Source organism: Poeciliopsis prolifica, unplaced genomic scaffold, assembly GCF_027474105.1.
Source record: "Poeciliopsis prolifica strain line A6 unplaced genomic scaffold, Auburn_PproV2 SCAFFOLD019, whole genome shotgun sequence".
Classification (NCBI taxonomy): Eukaryota; Metazoa; Chordata; class Actinopteri; order Cyprinodontiformes; family Poeciliidae; genus Poeciliopsis; species Poeciliopsis prolifica.
The window spans coordinates 6,832,454-6,855,540 of NW_026562394.1; the positions used below are offsets into that span (position 1 = coordinate 6,832,454).

Here is a 23,087-nt window from a genome sequence, read left to right on the forward strand (position 1 = left end):
AGTCAGGGAGCAAAAACATCTTCAATACATCTGCAGACGGAGAGCAAAAATACACTGCATTAGGCGAAACTCATTCTGCTCTAATGAACTCAGAGTTGCATAGTTGCTTTATTCACCTCTCTCTGCTAACAGAGGCGGAGACTCAATCTTCCAAGACCAAATAAAAGAAACAAAGGAAAACAGACAGAACAGTTCAACCTTACACACTCATTCACTATCATATCTACGGGATGCGAAAACTAAACATAGAAGCTGAATGTCTCTATGCGCGATTCTGGTTTTTACACATTTGCTGCCAGAATCCCTCTGCATTTATCCCGATCTGTCTCACTATCAATTCTGAAGCACTTTCCTGAGCACTGGGAAGAAAAATCTCCCCGCAGCATGATACTGCCACCACCATGTTGCAACCGGGGGACAGAATTAAAATTGTGGAGAGCAATTTATTTCTCTTTTTATTTGGAAACTTCACTTATATATGTGCTAAAACAGTACAATAACACTCATACAGGATTTTGACCTCGCATATAACCACCGCTGTCATTTGAAGTCTGAAAGTTTTTCATTTGTCAGTAGAAGCACTGACACTCAGTTTGACGTAAAACTGTGAGAGGCAGTTGAGAGGAAGACGTTGGTGCAAAGCTGACGCCCGAGTTTCGCTCACATTTTCAAGAGCAAGACTTTTAAATAACCGCACTCCTTACGTCCTGTGCAGTCGATTTGACCGCGGCGTCTCTTTAATGCTTCGAAAACACAGGGAACTTTTAGGAGCGCCGAAGCTAAGTTTGTTAAACTGGTTTAGTCTAAAAAATATATAATCTAGGAGGGAAGATTGAGCCTCTTCAGCCGTGGCTGGAATCTGGTCAGACAAACCACCTCAGGGAAACGGGAGCCTCTCGTATCTCTGCGACACAGATTGCAAAAGCGGGAGTGAGAGCCAACGCTTAGGGAAAGTGAATCTGGCCGCTTGCTGCCATCAGTGACAAATACAAACACTGGAGAGAGATGCAGCCTCACACTCCCCGCATAAACATATATCTCCATATAGGAGTGGCACAAAGGAAAATGTCAGTGTTCTGTAAGCGGGTTAAGCCACCTGAATAACTACTGACTTACTTTTGGTTTTGAATCTCCTTTGAGGTGCGGCACACTGCATTCTCATATTACCCAAATGTACCAGGAGGCTTTTAAAATTCAAATGATTGTGCTGAAAATGAAAAGTCCATGAAAACATCTTTCTTCGGCTGGATGTTTTTCCCCACTCGTGCTTGATTGCACTTCTCTCGTTCAAATGAAAAGACACACATGGTTTTTTTTTTTTTGTGTTGTTTTGTTTGTTTTGTTGTTGTTGGGGCTTTTTGGGGCCACTAAACACAGATGAAATCATCAAAATCTCCAACAAGCGAGCTTAATTTACAAGTTACTTCCATCTTTTAACTAGAGTTGCATTCAAATCCTTTTTCACTGTATTTTTTTCTTTTTTTTTACTTTTTTGGAAGATTTTAGTCTAATCATTTTGTGCTATAACTACGTCTGACTTGTTTTGTCTCTCTGCCTCTGTTTTTGTTTCCTCCAGGAGAATACGTAGTGATGACGACATATTTCCATTTGAAACGGAAAATTGGCTACTTTGTGATTCAAACCTACCTTCCGTGCATCATGACAGTCATACTGTCTCAGGTCTCCTTCTGGCTTAACAGGGAATCGGTTCCTGCCCGCACTGTGTTTGGTGAGTGCCTCTAATTGCTAATTGGTTTCTTAATCGGTTACGAATATTTTCGGGGCGATCAAACAGAGTTTCCATATCATGCAAAAAAAAAAAACACATGCAACGACTTCCTTCCCCTTGCTTAAAGTGCTGCTACATTGTGAGTTTTGAGTAGTTTAGGTAAAACAAACCACATAAATTTTAACGATAATCCCTGGGGGCAAGACTGCACATTTTCAGTTTCTGAGAAAAAGAAACTCGGGACTTTCAGAAACTTTGTCTTTTTTCGGTATCAAATTCTGTGTTTTTGAGAGAAATGAGCTATTTTACAAGCAACAAAACAGGAAATGAGAAGACATTTCTTTCTGAAATAAAGTATAAGATATTTAAATCAAATCTCATCTTGGATTCTCATTTACTCTGATATTAACATATTTATTATTGTTTTGATATTAGAAATTATAGGAAGTGGCATGCAATGCATCATAGGAGGAGATTCAAATTTGGAAAAAGGAAAAATTTCCACATTGTAAAAGTTTTCCCAAAAGGAGGAAAAAAATGGGGGAAAAGAATGAAAATAAAAGTTGGAAAAACCAAATTATTGGGGTTATAAAACAAAATGCACAGATTTTCTGTCTTTCCTACAGTTTAGTTAGTGTGTTATTGCTACCTAACAACCAGATGATTGCTAGGGAAGCACGCTTTTCCGTATTGCAGATGTAAATCCACATTTTGATTTGAGACAGACAATGTGCAGACAATGTTTTGGTCATAAAACCTTCAGGTGAGTTTAGTATGAAAAACAATTTTTTTAAATGTGCAGAAACGCAGATCATTTCCACTGTTAAGTATGTTGGAGGATCTGTTTTACCAGGACATTTGAAACAGTCAGTAGGTGGACAGTAAGCTAAAAGTGGCTTAGCGTCGGTCGGTTTTGCATGCTAATAAACCCAAAACATGGTAAAATCAATAGAAAATGATTCAGAGATACAAAGTTAGCCTTCTTCTGTGAGTATCTCTATTCCTGGAGTAAATTCTGTAGAAAATTAACTCTAAAAAGTGTTTTAAGTTGTATTACATTTTATGGACCTATTTACATAAATCTCACTTCCTTTTAGCAAAATACCATAAATAACTTTAATATAATTCTTCGTATCTACAAGTTGTTGTTTGTCTTGAATTTTTTTGTTATGATTCCTCTGTCGTGTCTCACTGAAACGGGTCGACCTCGCTGCTTTTCGATTTCGATCATCCCCTCTGCCTTTTTGCCCAACATGTCCATTTTTATGAGATAAGATGGATTGGAACAGATTCAGGATTGTTTTTATGTGGTTGGATGGGCAGCCATTGTCCGAGCCAAATCTCATTCCCGCCACTGCTAAGTGAAAAGGCTGGGATGTGAAACGACCCGTGAAATTTTCAGTTTACACCTCAGTGGATTCATTTCCCAATTAATATCATTTTAGTAGACAGAGATCTGCTGTTCGCTTTTCACAATCTAAACTTTTTGCTGACTGTACACTTGCAGCAAGTGTACAGTCGGGCTCGACGTCACCCAATCCCAATCAAATTTAGATTTTTGTCTTATTTTTATTCTTCCAAGAATCTTGTTTTCCCCTTGTGGATTGAGAAACAATCCACAAGGGGAGGTCGTGCCTCTTTCAGGAAACGGAAGAGGCAGGACCCGTAAAACAGAGGATACTTTTCAACTCACATTTCCTTAATTCCTAGTGCGCTTGTCAATTTTTCTCAGCAGCTCAGCTGTTTCTTCATTTAGTGATTACTCAGTACAACCGACACCTTAAACATGACTTCCTTCATGGTTCTCCCCTACTGCGGCATTAGCTCCATGTGATTGAGATACACATGGATCTCAATCCACAAGGGGAATCGATTTAAGAAAGAAAATTCTTTTTTTATTCACATTTTAAGAAAAAAATGTCGTGTTTAAAATCAAACTGAAACGTTATTGCAACAGTCAAATGCTTATTTCTGGCCAGCTTTTTTTTTCACTATTTCACCAGTTTTTAAGGTTGGAAGACCTTTTAATCTTTGGCTCCCTCCACAGATTCTGCATCAGATTCATATCACAACTCTGGGCCACTCAAAAGCGTCAATATTACTTCCAGGCAGAATAAACAACTTGATTAAAATAAAAGAGTCCTTTGAAGCTAAATCTGCCAGGGGAGTGAGTCACTTTGAGCCGAACCAGCAGAAAGCTCCCTTCTTTCTGAACAAACTGAAGCTTACCGAAAATGTGGTTATATAATGACACTACAACATTGTTTTTGTTTCTTTTAATTATTTATTACAAATAGTTTATTCTTTCAAATTCCTCTCAACTCACTGCCATTGAGGGCTCCACTTATCCATTTATCATTTATTTAACAATTCTTGGATCAGACTTGTTTAAGACAGAATAAAAACACAGAACAATAAATGCCTTGTAATGGTGTAATGCAGTGGCGGCTGGTTTCTGGTCGTCTGAACTCGATGAACTGACCCTGTGCACTTGTGATGTTTACACGTCAGTGGACTGTCTCATCATTATGAAGCGCTGCGATCTGATTCCTGATTTATATGAAGCGTCTTATGTAAGAGCTTCCACTTCCAACGTCATCTAAAAGTGCAAATTTGAATTGGATCGTTGATTTCTAACTCTGAACCCGGACTGCCACTGCTTTAGTTATTGAGTGATCTGTGGATTATTCTGATGATTAATTGGATTTTTAAAAAATGCAGTTTTCATTTAAGCTTTTTATACAGTATTAGAAAATGCAAGTAAGCAATTTTATTACTTCTTTTAATTATATTCACAATTATATTCACAATTGAAATGCAAAGGGTGTTTAATAGGAGATTTTTATTATTGTTATTATTTCTTTTTTTTTTTACAGAATATGAACCAGGACATTATGTCTCTTGAGGAGTTCTGGATTGAACATATTTACAAATAAATACTTTTTTTGTTTGTTTGTTTTTTCAGTCGAAATGCGAAATTAATAGATTGTTCAGTTTTGACTTTTAGGTCTGTGTTCTCCAGTTAACAATCAATCGATTACTAAATTAGATGACGACTATTTCACTGATTGATTCATCACAATTAATTGTGTCAACCCAATTAAAAGTACGCAAATATTGTAAAAGAAAAACTTTCAGCTTCCCTGAACCTCTCCGTCTGTGTTTTCCTTCTGTCCTCAGGGGTCACCACGGTCCTAACCATGACCACTCTGAGCATCAGTGCTAGAAACTCCCTCCCTAAGGTGGCCTATGCCACCGCAATGGACTGGTTCATGGCAGTGTGCTATGCCTTTGTCTTCTCTGCCCTGATAGAGTTTGCGACAGTCAACTACTTCACCAAACGCAGCTGGGCGTGGGATGGGAAAAGAGAGGGCATGGAAATAAGGGTGAGTGATGAAACAATCGACACTGCATACATGCATCTATCAACTGCAAAAGCATGAGTTATCCGAGAACGCTTTTCAGAAATAAGTCGGGGCGGGGTGGTGAGTGGGCTTGCACTTAATACATATCATTAACTTGGATTTTGACCTCGATGTTAAAAATAATCTTGAGAAAATCTTCAGAGTTTTGGCCACACATAGCAGGTTCCTTTTTCTTTTTCTTTTTTTTTTTTTAAACACAGCCTTGAGTATTCTTTTAAAGACTTTAAAGAGGCCTTTTATTTATTCATTAGCAGCCAAATGGAACAGGAACACTGAGAGCAAAAGCAGAAGTAAACTCCCAGAGACGTTGGCCCTGATTTACAATCGCAGCATATGTTCAGCGCTCGTTTTAAAAAGGCGCCGTGCATTTGCTCTCGCCAAAAACAAAAATAAGATTCCATCCTTACATCTTGCATGCTGATCAGAGAGCGAGCGTGCTTCACTTCAAATGAATCACCTCAGGTTTACCCTTTCCCTCCGTAAGAAAGCAAGATGAATCGTAACTTATCCAGTTTCTATTCAACGGTGCAGCAGGGGCGTTTGTGCGTTGTTTACAAAGATACAAAAAAAAGAGTACATTTCTGGAAAAGTTGTGACACAGAAATACAACTTTGGTGTTTTAGGCCTTTTTTTTCTTCTGCATGTGACCCATTTAAAGTTCTGGCTGGAGTCGGAGCGCACAGCGTAATATGAATATGAGCGTAACCTGCTTATACTTAGAGCTGCAAAAATAGATTTTGCGTCCGTTTCACATGATCAGACCTATGTTTATATGAGACAAATGGAAACAAATGACAATTTTGTTCATTAAGGGAAAAAGTGCTTACACAGAGTGTGATTATTTGAAACGTGTGAAGGGGGAGAAAAAGCCAAATTGGGAGAAATTTTAGTGGAAAAATGCCAAACAAAACAAATTTTAAAAAAAAAGAAAAAGCTGAGTAGTTTGTAATGCCAACAAATTGAGCTTAATAAAAATAAATAAATACGTTTCTTTGACAGTTTTCTGTGGTTCAGCATGTTAAGAGTCAGATGTCAAGTATTCGCTTTGATTGAATTTGCAGCGATAAAATCTCATCCGGAATGTAAACAAACCGCCGTCCTCCTCCCAAAAACAGGATTTAGATCTACATACTTCAGTGAATAATTCATTTTGTTCTTCTGATCAGCGTCAGCCCGCCTAGCAGATCCGCGTAAAACGTTGGAGAGATGTCAGAACGAAATAAATTCAGATGCATAAAATCTGACAAAATGTGAACTTGAAAAAAAAGATTTTCTCCTTCTTTGATGATCACTTCACTCCGGCGAGCATTTTGCTCGAGCCATTTTGTCTTGTATGAACAATTGTTCCCACATAATGCACTGCATGGTTCGTATTTAAAGTCATAATTAAACTTCTGTGAAAACACTCTCTGCGAGGCAATTGCTCTTAATCCTTTATTTATAGTGTTATTTCTGGTTTCCTTAAATTTTTATGTATGCCAGCATAAGCTGTTCTCACTTTGTCAATTTGGATCCTCAAACCATATTTAACGGAGCTTGAAGAGGCAGGGTTGAAGTTGTGACGGAAATTATTCACATGTGAACACACCACTGTATATATACTTTAGCACACGGAATGATAAGACAAGAGCAAAAGAACCTAAATAGATCAGGCATGTAAAGTTTGAAGTTTTTTCTTTTTTTTGTCTTTTTTTTAGACTTAATGAGAGCAGTTAATCTCCTGAGAAATGCAAATAACTCAAAGCTTTATTGACAAAATGGCTTTACAAGATGCTCGTAAGAACCAAAAGAAAAAAAAAAAAGAAAAATCCCAGAGCAAACATAAGCTGTCTCAGAGTCGCTGACGAAGCACATCAAAACACTTATCAGTCAGAAACACAACGAAACTCATTTCAGCTGCGACAGACTGTCACAAATCTATTTTTGCTACATATGTACAAAGTGTTTGACCCAATCAATGCCGCCTCTGCGCTTTTATTTATTTATTTTTTCTACTTTTATTTTTTCTCGAGCGTGACATTTGGTTACTGAGACTGACAGGCCAAAATGCAGTTGAACTTTTTAGTCAGCAGGGAGAGTTTCCTTCCTTTCTGAAGGCTGAATTTAATGGCGACAGCCTGGGCTGCGTTCTCAGGGGCTCTGCTGAGCACGCAGTTGTCACCGTAGATAAAACGGAACGGGCTCACACGGACATACAAGACTCTGCCGTCGCCTTCCCCATAGATATAAGCAACTGGAAAGCAGTGACATCGGAGTTCAAATGCGCAGCCTTATGACAAATGGAGCAAAAGATTTGATCTAATGCAATAAACCGTCAGACGAATGAGGGTCGCTTTGGAGTTTGGAGTCGGTTTGTCGTGTGGACTTTGAAGCTCGGTGGCGTCTAGCGACACATAGACGCTCAACTTGAACGTTTGTCATTACGACCATGAACGTCAAAACTGCATTTTGTGGGGGGGGTTATGCAATAGGTGACCAAAATGGTGCATAATTGTGATGTGGAAGGACTTAAATATAAAAACTGAAAAATGTGGCTTTTCATTTGAATTTAGCCACCTTAATTTGGAAGCCATAAACCTTCCAAGACGTCAGCGTTCACCAAAACCGACCAGCTGCATTACAGCTGCAAAAACTGCAGCTACACTAAAAAAAAACACATACACACAAAATCTTACCACATATTTTTTTGCCCAGTTTCTAGTCCAGATATCTCTGTTTACTTGAAATTTAACAAAACTAACTTACAAGTAACATTTCAGTAAAGTGCAGGAGCTTGTAAGTCAATAATATCTTGACATTGATAAAAATAAAATAAAAAGTCAGTATTAAAAAATTATTGATGTAAAAGTTACTTGTAAGTTTGTTTTGTGTTGTTTTAAGGGTATGACAATATTTTCATAAAAAATTAGACCTAAAATACTTTGCAAGATTTTGCTTTTCTAGTGTAAAATGAGTGGGACTGAAAAGTCACTGACAGTTTTCTGGCAGAACTATTATGCACTCATGCAAAAGGTAACATAAAGAAAGCCATAATCTGCTGTAGTTTGGCGGCAGTGTCATGCTGTGGGAACAGCAAAGTTTATTGGAAAACGGTTGGAGCAAATTCCAGACTCTTATTTGACGAGGAATGTTTTTTGAAAACCACTTATCGTCCTTACACCTCTCAGTTATTTTGAATTGTTTTGAATGGTAAATCATGCCACAAAATACATTGAGGCTCATGGCTGCAACGTTGCAACATGTAGTAAACATCAAGGGGCATGAATTCTTTGCCAAAGAGCTGTACACCCAGGAGCAGCAGACAATTATTCTCAACATTTGTTTTTACATCCCCGACTGTGAGCAAACCCATGTGAAATGGTTTACTTTAATGTCGCTGTGTGCTTTTTACTTTCTCGTCACCTTATTTTCTGTCTGCCATGTGCCTAATTAGCGCTCCCCTTTACAGCTGAAGGTGAGCTCATCTCAGGAATTAGCCTGTGGGGAGTTTTTGGTTGGAAAGGTAAATTCTTGAAACTCTTGCAACGATTGGACGCTTCAGTGAGAGATATATTCTGTTTGCGTCAGCACAGGGAGAGTCACAAGCTGGTGTTGCAGTGGCATTCTCTGATGAAGCCACAAAGCGATAGAGGTTTATGGTTTTAGAAAACTTTGTCTATTATTACTTGTCGTAACAAACGCCTAAATCTCTCAGAAGTTTGATGGACCCAATTTTTGATTGATTGTCAGACATTTTTCCATACATTTGTTTTTTAAAGCTGCAGCATTGAAAAAAAAATACATATATGTATACATTTTTGTTAAAACTGTCACAATGTCACACTAGTATAATAAGAAACAGTGGTTCCTGTGGTTCTACTTCCATCTACAGAAATACACAGTCCTGTCAAAAACTACCAATCAGAGTCAGGAGGAAGTCCTTAGCACTGAGTCATGCTTGTGCGCACCGCTCACTCCTCCCCAACTCTGTGCTATGCTACACCTAGTTCCCCACAATGTAGGCTGCCACGAATGCTAATGCTAGTTACCATGGCAGCCAATGACACAGGATAAACAGTTTTCCTGTGACGGTAAGTTATTTCTCCACCATGAGGCCATACACGAGGATGATTGACAGCACTGTGACCCTCCTCCTGGCTCTGATTGACAGATGACAGCAAAAGCACCAGGAGGAGAAGGAAGAGCTTGATGTTTTTTTCAACAGATTATCTGTCTCATATTATAATGTGAAAACATAGTGACAGTTTTCATTCCAAAACAAAAAAAAAGATTTTTACAAAAGTTTTTCCAACAAAACATTTTTTCTTTTTTTTTTTTTGCCTTAATACGGCACTGGTATATCCAACTAATGAACCAGGAAGGAGATTTTAAAACAAAGGGACAAAGCATGCAGTAAAACGTGCAGGTATAGGGTTAACAGGGGTCGTCCGTTGAACCTACATCTGAATAAAAACAGTCATTCCAGAATCATACATGCACAAGCGAGATCGTTATGGCTCTCCATGTGCTGCCCACACTCTCATTCCCCCACATGCTTACTCACTTGAGGCTATTAAGCATGCCAACATTTCATCTCCGAACACAGAGGGGGTGCCGACTGTCCCAAGGTTTGCTCACATGCCCACTCCCAGCTGCAAGCAGTGAAGCGCAGGGCAGCACAATCGCTTAGTCACCCTGAGACACATTTCAATTCTTAAGCAACAATTTGCCAAAGTTATGAGGACAAGGTCAATGGATGCATTGTGATGGGGGGGTTTTTTGCCTTCAGCCAGCCCAATTACTTGGGCTAGTGCATGCAAATCTTTTAAGCAGAAGTAAATTATGTGCTGTGACACATTAGGTTCGTAACAAAATGCATCCAGCCCAATGCCACAGATGGTTTCCCCAATAATTAGGCCCAATAAATTAGCGCAGATGACAGTCCAGCTAAAAAGCAACAGAAAACGACTCTGTACAGCTCATTTGTCAGGTTAGCGCCGCACAGAACATCCTTAACGCTAAAGACCAGGGAGCCGAATGATCTTTGATTAAGGTCATACGACACTTGAATGTCGTAATTAGTTTTTCCTGCTGATGCAAGCTGTCACTGTGATGGAGGGGCCTCGTTGGCGGAGAGATGGGAAGGCGTCCATTTATCTGGGAGCATCACTGCAAACCTGTTAGCTCCGTTAGACCTCAACAGGATTTGCTGCCCAAGCAAACCAAGGATCATTCTCTTCCTGTAGCTCTTCTTGTTTCACACACATTTCCAAGGTATGAATAGCCTTGTTTTAGAAGACGTAGTCAGAAAAACAGATCATTTCACACAAAACAGGAGCACTGGATCTGAAACTCTCCTGCTCTGTGACATGCACTGTTCCAGCCTTGATCTGAAAGAGGTCGCAGTGGGAATGATTGGTGCGCAGGAAATGATGGCAGTACAGACCCACAGCGCGAGCCACGGAGGAAACCAGAAGTGAGCTGAGTAATCCATCTTACTGCCCTACTTGTTTTCCCCACATCCAAATTGCTCGTTGCACTGTGCTCCGTCAGACTGGCAGGATCCTCTAGAGATGCGAGTTTAGTTATGTGAGAGTGCCAATGTAGCAAATAAACTGTGTCTTCCCGTGCAACTCCAAAGTGAAAGGCGCCGCAATCGCGCGGCTCCAGAAGCAGGAAGACGGCGGACCCTCCAGCTTGCTCTATCGCACACAGCCTTTGTCATGTTTGCTTTATCACTAGCTGTTTGCCTGAAGAGGCCTGGCTGCCTTCATTGATACAGTTTGTCAGACATGTTTTCAGGCGCTGTTTTTTTTTTTTCCTTTTTTTTTCTTTTTTTTTTTTTGCTTTGTTTCTAATCCTGCTCTGTGCTGTTACTGCTATTGCTAGCAGTACCAGACGCCAGTCCAGCCTGGTTCTCCTTCTCACGCGCCCCCTAAAACCATAAAAAAATAAAAACATGAGAACTGTTCCAATTTTCTGCACTCTTTATCTCACAAGCTCAATATTCTCGTCATGATATTTTTACTCATGACATTTTCCTCTTGCGATCCAGATTTGTGTAATATACTATTGATTTGACGTTATAAAAACTGTAAAAATGTAGTAAAATAATAATAATAATAATAATAAAAGAAAGTCACCTCCAGCTAGATAGTGATGAATAGATTCTGTAAGTTGGGTAATTCTAATATAATTGGTAAACTTTTTTTCTTTTCTACTTTTCTTTTCAGGAACCGTTTCAGGCTAACATGGCCAGGATTAAAGATATGGTTAGGCTTTTGTTTTGTTCTTGTGTGTGTCTCGTGTCTCGTGGTGTTGCTTCTATTTCCTCTTTATGAGTTCAAATGGAAGTATTGTTTAGTCCACTGCCCTGCTGCGACTCACGACCTTAACTGCCTTCTTCCTTTGCAGAGAAGAGAGTCGGCCACGCTGACTAAAAAGTCCAACAACACCTTCAACATTGTCGGCACCACCTACGGCATCAACGTAGCCAAAGACCAAGGCTTGACGACCATTTCCAAAAGCGCCCCGGGACCGTCGATCAAACACTCCTTTCTGCACAAAATGGACGACCCGTACACAGAGGCCAAGAAATCCTACAACCGCGTCAGCAAAGTGGACAAGATATCGCGCATCATCTTCCCAGTGCTGTTCTTCATTTTCAACTTGGGCTACTGGGCCACGTATGTCAACAGAAAGCCCGCGATCATGAAGGCAAACAACCTAAACTGAATTTCACCAAATGTTGGCTTTCGCAAGAGAGATAGCCAGATAGATAGATAGATAGATAGGCACAGGAAAAGCCAAGTCCATCGCATCTTAACATGCGTGTGTATGCGTGTGCGCGCATGTCTCATGTGTCTGTTTGGGATTTTTTTTCTTAAACATTTGATATTTTTGCACGGCTGTTACTGTTGGGAGGCAAATCCGGTTTCCATTAGACTCAAGTGCAGCGGTGGACCTCGGAGGAAGCCCATTCTCTCTCCAGTCTGTGTTTTGTGCGGCGTTTCTTCTTCTCCACCCCACACTTAGCTCTGGCCCTGTTCCCTGTTGTGGTTTAATCCCTTGCTGTGTCTTGATTGCTTGCCGTTTCGTACAGTAGTTAAATTGTGCGTCCCCCTGTTTTGATATGTTTTGGGTTTGTTTGTTTTTCTCTTTTGTTGTTGTTGTTGTTGTTTCATTGCTTATAATAAGTTAGCACACGCATGTGTTTTCTGTTCTCATTGTGACTCATTACCAGTGATAAGGCGCTGACACGCCGTACGCACACAGACACACACCGATACCGTCGAAAACACGAGGAAAGCCATCCGCCGGCCGCTTTATTGTGCTTCTGTTGGTTGGGACGGCCTGTATAGTTTTGTAGGAACACCATTAATAATTGTCAGAGTCTGGCCTTCAGCTCCTGCCGAAGCCCAGCATACACAATGCAGCCTCAAAGGGCTGCATGTACATTTTCTAGTCCACTGGCTCTTATTGTTTTAACTGGCTGACTATGTTCAACGACAGATAATATATGTGCCTTGGTGAAAACACTCATCACAAAGAAGGAAAAGAGAAGAAAAAAAAAAGTCAGACATGCCCACATTTGCGTTTCCAAGTGTGCGTTTGCTTTGCAAAAATATTTACGCCCCTTAAATCTTTTCAAATTTTGTCCTGCTTCAACTTCAATGTGTTTTATTGAGATTTTATGTGGCAGATCAGCACAAAGACCTGCAGGAATGTCAAGTTTTTTAAAAAATTATACTTAGTTGTCTTTCTTTTTTTTAGGTACAAGTCATAAAAATATTGCAGGCATTTGTTTTCAGGTCCTCTGATCCAATCTCTACAGCTTCTGTTTTGTCATTGTTTTTTGAAAAATAGCTCAAACTCTTTCAGATTGGCTGGAGAATATCTATAGAAATAATTTATATTGTGAAAGATTCTCAGATTGAGATCTGGACTTTGACTAGACCATTCAAACACATTCTGGTCTAAATCCAGAGTGTCATATCAGACCTGCAGGTTTTCACGCCGTTTCCTTCAGTGGTTTTTGGTGTAAGGAGGAAAGGAGTGAACATGGGTTTTGATTGTTTGACAGAGTGCAGCTGAAAATTGTACGAAATGTTCCAATTTTGGACCTTAATCAAACCACCAGATTAGCAGAAGGGAAAACACCTTTAACTACATGACTTGTAAAGACTGTCCGCTGCATTTTCAGGATATAAGAGGCTGAAAACAATTATTCACCACATTTTTCAGATTTCTATTTGTAAAAGGCTTTGAAAGAAATCTTCTTTTCACTTCATAATTGTGCAACATTTTTGAGTTGCTCCATCACAAAAAATCCTTGAAAACACCTTAAAGCTTGTCTTTGTAATGTGACACAATAAGAAAAACGTTTTTAGGGGTATTAATGCTTTTGCAAAGCATTGTGTTGAGAAATATTCAATGGTCTCTGTAGGTTCTACCTACTACAGTGTATGGCCATCTCCACTCTAAACCAGGCCATACACACACACACACACACACACACCCACACACACGCACGCAAACACACACCCAGACTAAAACTGCCTCTTATTACGAAGGGTTAACAGACCTATTCCTGTGAGATGATCTTGCAAAGAGATTCCAGGCTCCAGTGTTGTGGAGAACAACTATCATTAAAATTATTGTTTTGGGGTTTTTTTATGGAGCACCCTAACCAAGAAATTACCTCAAAAGGAAGACAAATTTGGAATTTCACATCTACAAACTTTAAAGTTTTATTTTTAATTTATGAAAACAATCGCTCTTTTCTTTGTTCCCTCTTGTCTTTGCATTTGTTGCTGTTCTAAAATGTTTATCGTGTCTCTGTCAACATGCAGCTAAGAGTCCATGCTTTTCTGTTTTGCTTTCTTCTGCAACGCGTTTTTGTGCTTTTTTTATTGCCCACATATGTTGACTTTATTTTTGCCTTAGACAACAAAGGCAATGTGTCACACAGTGATTTTAACTTATCCAAATAAGTTAATAGACACTTAGATTACAGTAATCTACATACTGGAAATTACTGTAAAGCCAGCTGAAAACGAATCTTAATTTATTGAGAAAATGTGATAAATGTTGATCAAAGTCACATAAGATTTGACTACAGAGCACCGAGTGTCTCTGCTTTGTTAAGTGACTTCAGTGTGTGGGTGCGTGTGTGCGTGTGCGTGTGTGTGTGTGTGTGCAAGATAATACGTTTTTGGTTTTTGCACATATATATTTACACAATCTGAATCTAAAGCACTTTTATTTATTTATATCACTTTTGCCAAATGCATTCTGTCTAATTCAATAAGTAAAGATTATTGAAGAGACTTACTGGAGATTCCAACATGCACTGGATTCTGACAAAGTATATGAGGAAAGAGCTTCAGTAAAGTGTTGGTTGATCATGTGCAAATCCAACAGCCATTGATTCTGCATAAACATTTGTACGTTTGCTCCTGCAATCTGAAGCTTTATTATTCACTACACACTGAAGCAAGGTGTAGAGATGAGACTTCATCCCAGTCACTTTGTTACCTACTAATAACCAGCAGCATAAACACTTATAACAAGCCTCTGAATGGGTTTTCCCTTATTTAGTTTACAACTAAAGACACAGATCCACCGAACTCACTTGGCATCCATCTCCATTTACTCTTTAGATCACTGTAGGTTCAAATCCGTGTCAATTTCAAGCATTTAAAAGTCTCTGAAGGATTTTCCACACTGTCTTCAAGTGTATTTCAGTTCCATCTTAGATTTCTCCTCCAAAACCTGACTTGTGGTTTTTAAATTCAATTTCAAGCATTTTTGTTGCATTATCTAGTAATACTTTATTTGAAGGGGTGCGCATGAGACTGCCAGGAAAATGAATGACTCTTCATAAATATTTACAACTGTTGTTCTGAAGTGTCATTCGGTAAAAAATGGCACCTTTGATGCAAAAGTGCACGAAAAGTTCCATTAAAAGTGTAATTTGCATTATTCAGTAATTAATGGCACTTTTAATGTGACATTCCGTTAGAACTTCCATTAAAAGTCAATTAAAAGTGTCAGCTTTGCATTAAAAAAGTCATTATTTACCAAATGACACTTCATGACAAAAGTCACAATCGTTCATGAAGATTTCTTGATCATCCTACAGAATCCTTGAACTCTAAATTAGCCAGCGTATTGGAGTTTAACGAAAGTGTGCAAAACTTTTTCAATTTCTTGTGATGTAAATTAGCTAAACAGAAGTCATAATGCACAATAAGTTAAGGTATTAAGATTGTCCATAATTCTTGTCTGTGTTTAATTTATGTAATAAAGATTTTAACAAGATCCTAAAGTCTTAATTTAAGGTAAACAAAACTTGTTTAAAACATGTTAAGCACACTTGAGTGTTTAACAAGTTCTACTAAATGAAACATAGCATCAACCGTAAGCTGATTGTTTGCAGTTATTATACATTGACTTGCATACACAAGTCAAGACAAACCTTTTATTTTTAAACATTTTACTTTAATTTAATTCAGCATGTGTCAACACATCTTAAATAATTACTTCTGACTCCTCCAGGTTCCTGAATGGGAGTTACGGTATGTTGGTGGCTCCAAACAAAATACCTGCATTTGTCAAATGAATAAAATATATATAATAGTCATTCTCTGACTAATGTCATCAGTAGTCTCTAACCATAGAAGCGTTATTTAACCAAAAATAATACATTTACCATCAAAAACATTCAGCAATAGACAAACTTTGCCAAAATGTTCAAATGTCTTGCCCTTTATCACATTGTGAGCACACACTGACATCTTATGTTGGAATTTTAATAAGTTTTCTGCCTCCAACTGAAAAAAAAATAACTTTTAAAGAATAATTTAATTTGTTGCAAGTGATCAAATGAAGTTTATCCAAGTAAATATATGATTTTAATTAAGCATGATAAAATCACCCTGCAGAGATTAATTTCTGAATTAATCAGCAAACGGAACACGTAAATAAGCGAGCAAAAAATATATTTAAAAAAAGGTTATTTTTATTATTTGCAGTTGATGATTTTCTTTTTTAAATGCAAGTACATTTTGGCTTAGACAGAGAAACATAAGAAACGTGTATTTATTTATTTATTTATTTATTTATTTATTTATTTATTTTTTTATTTATTTATTTATTTATTTATTTATGTTTTTTTTTTTCCCACACACCTCAGAGGATTTGAGAAACAGAAATCTGCCATTCAGGTTTGGGTTTGATTGTATTATGTGGTGTTATCCAAACAGGGCCAGAGTTAAAATCAGTAAAACCGTGTCATTCTATACAGTGAGATACAGTATATTAAGAGTATAATACTATATGAATATATTTATGCTAATTAGTACAGCATTAAATATCCTGTTTGATACAGCATAACCTCTACAGCATTGATGCAAAGGTGTGGATGCATAGAACGGCGTAGAAAAATAGATCAACTAAAGAGATTAATAATGGCAAAAACTTGTTCAGAAAGTGTAATTACCTTGTGAATTTGTAGATATTGTGAAATCAATGCCAATAGATTTTCTTGTTTTTGTTTTATTTTTTATTTTTTGTGAATATCGATATGTCATGTCATTTATTTTTTACAACATATAGATACTGCTGTCTTACAGTGAAATCTGTAACACTAAGTGTTATGGTAGTAAAGAACAGTAGAGATAATATTCATCGAGCTAATTACAAGATCAGTACCTTGTGTGCACTTTCCAAACCTAACTGTGAATTAGCAGCTGTCTGCAAGCAGAGTTGTACACACTGTGTTCTCCTTCCAGCGATTTCACTGCATGTCCTCCTGCATTGAGAGACCAAGGACTTCCTTCACAAAGACTGCTCTGGGAACTTTGTGGACTTTGTGATTTTTCTCGGGAAGTTGCTCTCTGTGTGCACAGTGACTGGACTCTCTGTACGTTACACCTGTTTGTGTGCTTACTGTATGAGATGTAGCAAATGGAAATAGGGATTAAAAGGACATTGTATTTTGTCTTGGTGTTCGAAAAAAGGAGTCCTTCTTGGTCGCATTCGAGCCTCACACACACACCCACGCACACGCACACACACACACACACACACACACACATCATGTCGTGCTCTTTGTTATTCTCTCTCGTTCGCTAAAAATTCATCCCCATTAAAAAAAAAACCTTCAGAGTACAATGGAATGTAAAGAACAGGGAATTATGGACAAGAACCAACAATGATGAGGTCAGATAAAATTGCCACTAAAATGTGTTTGTTTGTAATACCTTGTGTGTGACATTTTCCTGACACATACTATGGTGAACGTCTGCTCACGTAACTTTCACAACTGAAGGCTGGCCTGCTCCTTAAAAGCCTCGGTCTCATTAATGCCTCCAAGTAAATATACCAGGCTAGAGTCACAGTAATAAATGCAAAGCAAAAAATAATAAGCAAACGCTGTATTATGTAAAAAGACAAGCGACTCCAGCCAAGTTGGAGTTGCAGACCATTAAGTCTTCTGAAACGGCACAGGGGAATAAAGTTATCTGAAAGTAAAAACAAAGTTTTTTGTTTATTTTTTCTGTTTTACTTCAACAGCTCAGCTGATAGGCAGCAACAGCAAATCTGTGAATCTCACTTTGTGACATAAGCGATTAGTAGCTAAACCTGACAATGGTTTTGCCCTCTGGTTGTGTGGCAATAAATGACCGAGAAGTCGGTTTGACGAGTTGAGAGAAACTTGCAGCACTGGTATGAATTATACAATGCTCAGCACTTCAATTATGATAGAAAAACAAAAGGAGAGAGTGGCATTAACTTAATAATTTAAAATGAGGTATTTCCCTCAAGCTGAGCTAACTTGACATTTTCACTGGAAAAGTGATGCGATGGCCTAGTTTGTGTGTCCCAATCACAAAGCCCTTTGGATGAAAAACTATTAACTATTATGCAAATGAGCTTCATGCGAAACTGGCACATTAACATCTTCAAAGCCTAAACACTAAAAATACACTTGGCACAAAAATGACAAAATTTAATTTCACTCCTTTTTTTTTTATTTATTTTTGCTTGCAATAGGAAATTGTTTTAATTTAGTTCCTTGCTCACACCAGCTTGTTCATCAAATGAACAAAATGAGTGTATAATAAATAGTGAACTGAGTCTAACATGTCAAGGAATCGATGTCTCGGGTTCGCATCACGATGGCCTGCAGTCAACAGATTTAAATCCAGGACGGCCAGACGAGACCAGGATCAGTCAAACCAGGACGAATACTTTCTAAAACCTCTGCTAACTTTAATTTCACACCAAAGCAGTGGCAGCCCTTCTTGTTAGCAGCAGCTACTGGAGACTTAATCAATGCCTGTATAAAAAAAAAAGAAGAAGAAGAAAACATGGACACAGTATCCGCTCTGTTAAATGAAGTCAGTGTGGTGGAACACCAGCTCAGCAGAAGAATGGCCACCTTCCAATTACAAAATTGCTTATTTGATCCAAAGTGTCCTTGGGTTTGACGCTGGACCCAGTGTGGACTCTGATAAATAAACCAAAACAAATACAGCCATGGAAAAGATGAAGAGCCCATTTGATTTCTGAACTCTTTCTGAGTTGAAACGTCAGCGTTGTTGTTTCCTAATGGATATCAGCTTGTTTTCTTTGCATTATTTGAGGTGCGGAAACGCTGCATCTTTTTTGTTGTTTGGTCCATTTCTCGTTTTCTGCAAAACAAATTTGCTTGGAATTTCAGAGACATGTTGGCAGAAGTTCATTGAATAGAAGAATAATGTTCATTTCACTCAAACATATACATGTAAAAAGTAAAATCAGAGGAAATGATCATTTTAAGTGGTCTCTTCATTTTTCCAGAGATGTGTATTTATCTCGTCTGAGAAAATCACTCTACTTCAGATTTTTTGTAAAACCTCGGATGAGTAACTTTAAATAGAAAACTCAATTGTAGTGCTTTATTTGTTCTGTTCATAGCACTGACTATTACAAACCATAAACCTTAAATTTCTTATTAATTAGTCTCTTTCCAAGCTAGCGTTCATATTTTCAAATGAGTATGTGGGTATTTTTCTGCTTTCTTTGCCAGTTTTTGATGAGAAAACCTGATATATTCATAAAATCACTTTGCAAAATAGAAACTTTTGAACTAAGTCACTTTCTGAGCCATACATGCAGACAGGATATGTGCATCTGGAATCCACAAAAACAATGCTTGTTGTTTTGTTGTTGTTGATTTTACATTTGGTGTTTGATGAGGGAATAACATTATAACGTGATATAAAGCTTAAAAAGTTGATTTTACATAATAATAAGGGACAGTTCCTTCAAGCTACTTTTCATAGAGGAATTGCTTAAAACTAGAAAACAAAAGTCTCTTGTTGTTCGAACCTTGTAGAGGCAGGTGGTTCTGCAAAGTGCTGACTTGATTAGGCTTCATTTCTAAAACATTGTGAAAACCTACATCCTTATCCTTGGGCTTAAATAGAGGCTTAATGCTGAAATATGCTACTGCCCATAACCCATAACAACAAATAAACTTTTCTGTGGGAAGACCAGCTTACGCACATGAAAACCTTTTAATGAGACAGAAGTTGTCAAGACGGTCGGCGGATGCTGAGATGCTTCAGACAGCCATGTGGGTGTGAGAAGAAGACACTGCAGGTATTGCATCAACTTGGACTGACATTTAATGAGTCTCTGCTTCACCGCCTCTCTGCTTTGAAAAGCCTGACCTCTGTTTACAGGGATGTCTCTGACATATATGTATTTCAGAGCTGCGTTATTATTTTTAATAGTCAAAAGCCAGCTGCTAAATTGAAGCCCGGAGGCTTTGTTTCTTTTCAATATCATCTGTGTTTTATGCTGCCGGACAGCACAAGGTCAGCTCAGCTTCAGCAATTTAGGCAATCTTTTTTTTTTTTTTCCATTAATTGCTTTGATGTCATCTATCCATCCATCCATCTATCCATCCATTTTCTAACACCCTTGTCCCTAACGGGGTTAGGAGGTGCTGGTGCCAGTCTCTAGCAAATGTTCCGGGCGAGAGGCGGAGTACCCCCTGGACAGGTCTCCAGTCTATCGCAGAGAATTTAGAGAGACCGATGAACCTAACAGTCATGTTTTTGGACTGTGGGAGGAAGCCAGAGTACCCGGAGAGAACCTAAGCATGCACTGGGAGAGCATGCAAACTCCATGCAGAAAGGCCCCGGGCCAGGAATCGAACCCAGAATCTTCTTGGTGCAAGGCAACAGTGCTACCAACTAATGCACTGTGCAGCCTGCTTCGATGTCATAGCTTATGGATTTAGTCTCATCTAAAAGAGACGTGACTTTGCGTAAAATCTTTATCCACTTGTCATTTGGAGAAAGTAAAAGGAAAGCGATGCTACCACAGCAGAATGATTTACGTAAAAGGTGAAAGTCTGTCGCTTTTCTTTTTTAATGGGAACTTGACTGATTTTAAAACAACCAGTTGGGAAAATCATCTCGACATCCTCACTAACACAACATAAGAGGTTTATGTGTTTTACAACTTGTGATCACCTTGATTTATTTTCTTCTGTTTTGCTGATAGATTGCCAAATTTGCCTTGGTTACAGAACTTGAGACCAGCTCGTCAGTTTTCAGAGAAGAGGCGGTTCCTGGACTCCGTGTGCGTATTGTTTCTCAGCGATTATCAGGCACTGTAAGCCTGCGGCCATAAACTTTGCCTGAAGCGCTTTGGCAGGTAAGAGTTGCTGGTGACTCAGAGGCTTATTCATTCCACAAGTGGAGAAGGAAAACCCCTAAACCTTGCCAGGTTCAGGGGTTTATTTATCAAAATATAAGATATCATTAAAGATGTGATTTAATTCCAGCACAAATCCTAGAAAATCTTTTTTAGGTCAAAATCTTGCACTGCAATATTAAGATTTAACACTTTGTACAGTAACAGTTACACATTCTGTCACATGCTGCAAAATGGTTTAGGTGTGCTGCATCTCTAAGACGCTTTTGCATCACTTTAGCGCGCTCTGTAATTGTTTAATGAGAATTCCCTCATTTACACTTGGGGACTTCTCTGTTCATGTTGAAATATCACACTAAGAGCAACACGAGACGCCTCGTGTATTCAGTCAGATTAAATGAGATGCGATGGTGTGCCTGTACCATGTCTCATCTCACACTTTCCTTAAATGGAATATATATTTAAACAAAAGGGGTTATGTAAGCATTGACTGTTGTGATTGCTTTTCATATGAACAGCCCCTGGCTTTGATCAGTGAAAGCGATGGGCAGTCAGGAAAGAAGTCTTTCCTGATTTGCCTCCTGATCCCCACGGATCTCTCAAGCAGGCGGACTGACTGGTGCAGGCGTTTCGAGGAGGGTGTTCGTCTCCCTTTGAGTTCTGTCTGCACCCTGCTTCTGCTCGAGCGAGCAAAGTCCCAACAGCTTCAGAACACGGATGACTTACAAATGGGTTCGGAAATAAATATGTTATGACCTGGAGAAAAATTGACTTGGAGGAAAGCTGACTTGCATCTTCGCTGGCTGTTAATGTCGTCAGAGCACTTCTGTTTGCATGGGGGTTTTATAGCATTTTATTAAAAGATGCATAATTTTAGTGTTTTTTTTTTTTTAAAAAAAAAAGAAAGAACCTAAAATGGTGATAATTATCTCATTCAATTCAAGTTAATTCAAGGTGAAACTCCACCCCCGTTTTTAACTCTATTGCAGACTCTAACACATTTTTTAAACCTGATATTCATTTATTCAGGTCCAAACTAACTAACAAGTTTCTCCCCCTACTTAGAAAAAAACACAACCATACTGTTTCACAGAGATTGATAAAATACTAACTGATCGGACGCATGTGACTTAATATTCCCAAATGATGTCATCCTACAGACAAAATATGTGCAAATTCTGGTTTTTGAAAGATTAAGATGAATACAAATAAATGCTAAATAACAAATTGAGGTGGAAGAAACTTTTTTCCATATAATTTTTTTTATATAAATATAGACTTTATGAAACACATTTTCATAGAGTAGAAACTATAAATGTTAGAGCAGGGTAAAGTACTTCCAACAACAATATATAGTTCTTACTCTGCTTTGCCTCCAAGTTATACAACGGGTTCAGCAGATAGAAAATAAAATCAGAACAAAGAAACTTTAGGATAAAGTTAAAGGTTTGCTTGCAGTCTAGTAAAACTTCTACAGATATATTTTTATATTTTTTTCCAAATACGTACTTCTATATATTCATCTGAGCAAATGTAGCTAATTATTACCCACCTCTGCCTCTGTAGGGCTTGCAAATTGCAAACTAGATTATTGCTTAAGCTGGAAGTGTATGACTAATACTCCACCTGAGCGTCTCTGTGTATAGTAACTCCGCCAGAGTTACTATAATTAATATTCTCCATGCCCACTTCTGTCAGTTTTGGTGCACGGCTCCGCCTTGACACATTTTCATACTCTTCCATTTTCAGATGATCCTTCAACACCCGCGAATTTTAACAGATCATGTTGGATGACTATGGATAAAATTTAAAGATCTCTTCTTTTTTTTTTTTTTATCCAGTGCAGCAGATTTTAAAAAGCTGCTTAGCTTTTCCATGTGTGTTTAGGTGCTTCAGTGCCCTACAGTGACTTTCAGCTCAGCTTATACCTTTGATTTGCCCATTAAAACTGACTCTGTTGATATGTTTCTGTAGCTGGTAGCTACAGAAACAAGACAGTTGTGGTGTATGAGATTATTTGAGCTCAGAGCCAAGCAGCCAGCACAGGGAACACAATCCAGTCCGAGCAAGTGAAGCAAAGAAGGGGATGGTTCCTAATTTTGCTCAGAGAGACTCTAATACAACACGGGGGCAGGTAATGAATAACAGACTGCTCTTGCGTTGTACTGCATTATTTGTCTGGCTCATTAGAATGGCTGGAGGATTGGGTGGCAATGAGATGGATTACATTAAGAAAA

At 38.4% G+C, this 23,087-nt stretch overlaps 1 protein-coding gene across 3 annotated transcripts in view; it reads left to right on the top strand.

Annotated features, from left to right (window-relative positions):
• The window catches only part of gabra3 (gamma-aminobutyric acid type A receptor subunit alpha3), a 156,069-nt gene that overhangs the window by 93,143 nt on the left and 39,839 nt on the right, over positions 1 to 23,087 (top strand). Inside the window, exons 8-11 of one of the 3 annotated variants that reach the window (XR_008606877.1) lie at positions 1,577 to 1,729; positions 4,910 to 5,115; positions 11,367 to 11,405; positions 11,548 to 13,491. Coding sequence is in view for 2 of the 3 variants with exons in the window: in XM_055043622.1 (XP_054899597.1) it covers positions 1,577 to 1,729; positions 4,910 to 5,115; positions 11,367 to 11,405; positions 11,548 to 11,868 (719 nt within the window). In the remaining variant the exon portion in view is untranslated. Of the gene's footprint in view, positions 1 to 1,576; positions 1,730 to 4,909; positions 5,116 to 11,366; positions 11,406 to 11,547; positions 17,138 to 23,087 lie in introns of those variants that run through there. The other 2 variants (XM_055043622.1, XM_055043623.1) reach the window with 2 other exon arrangements.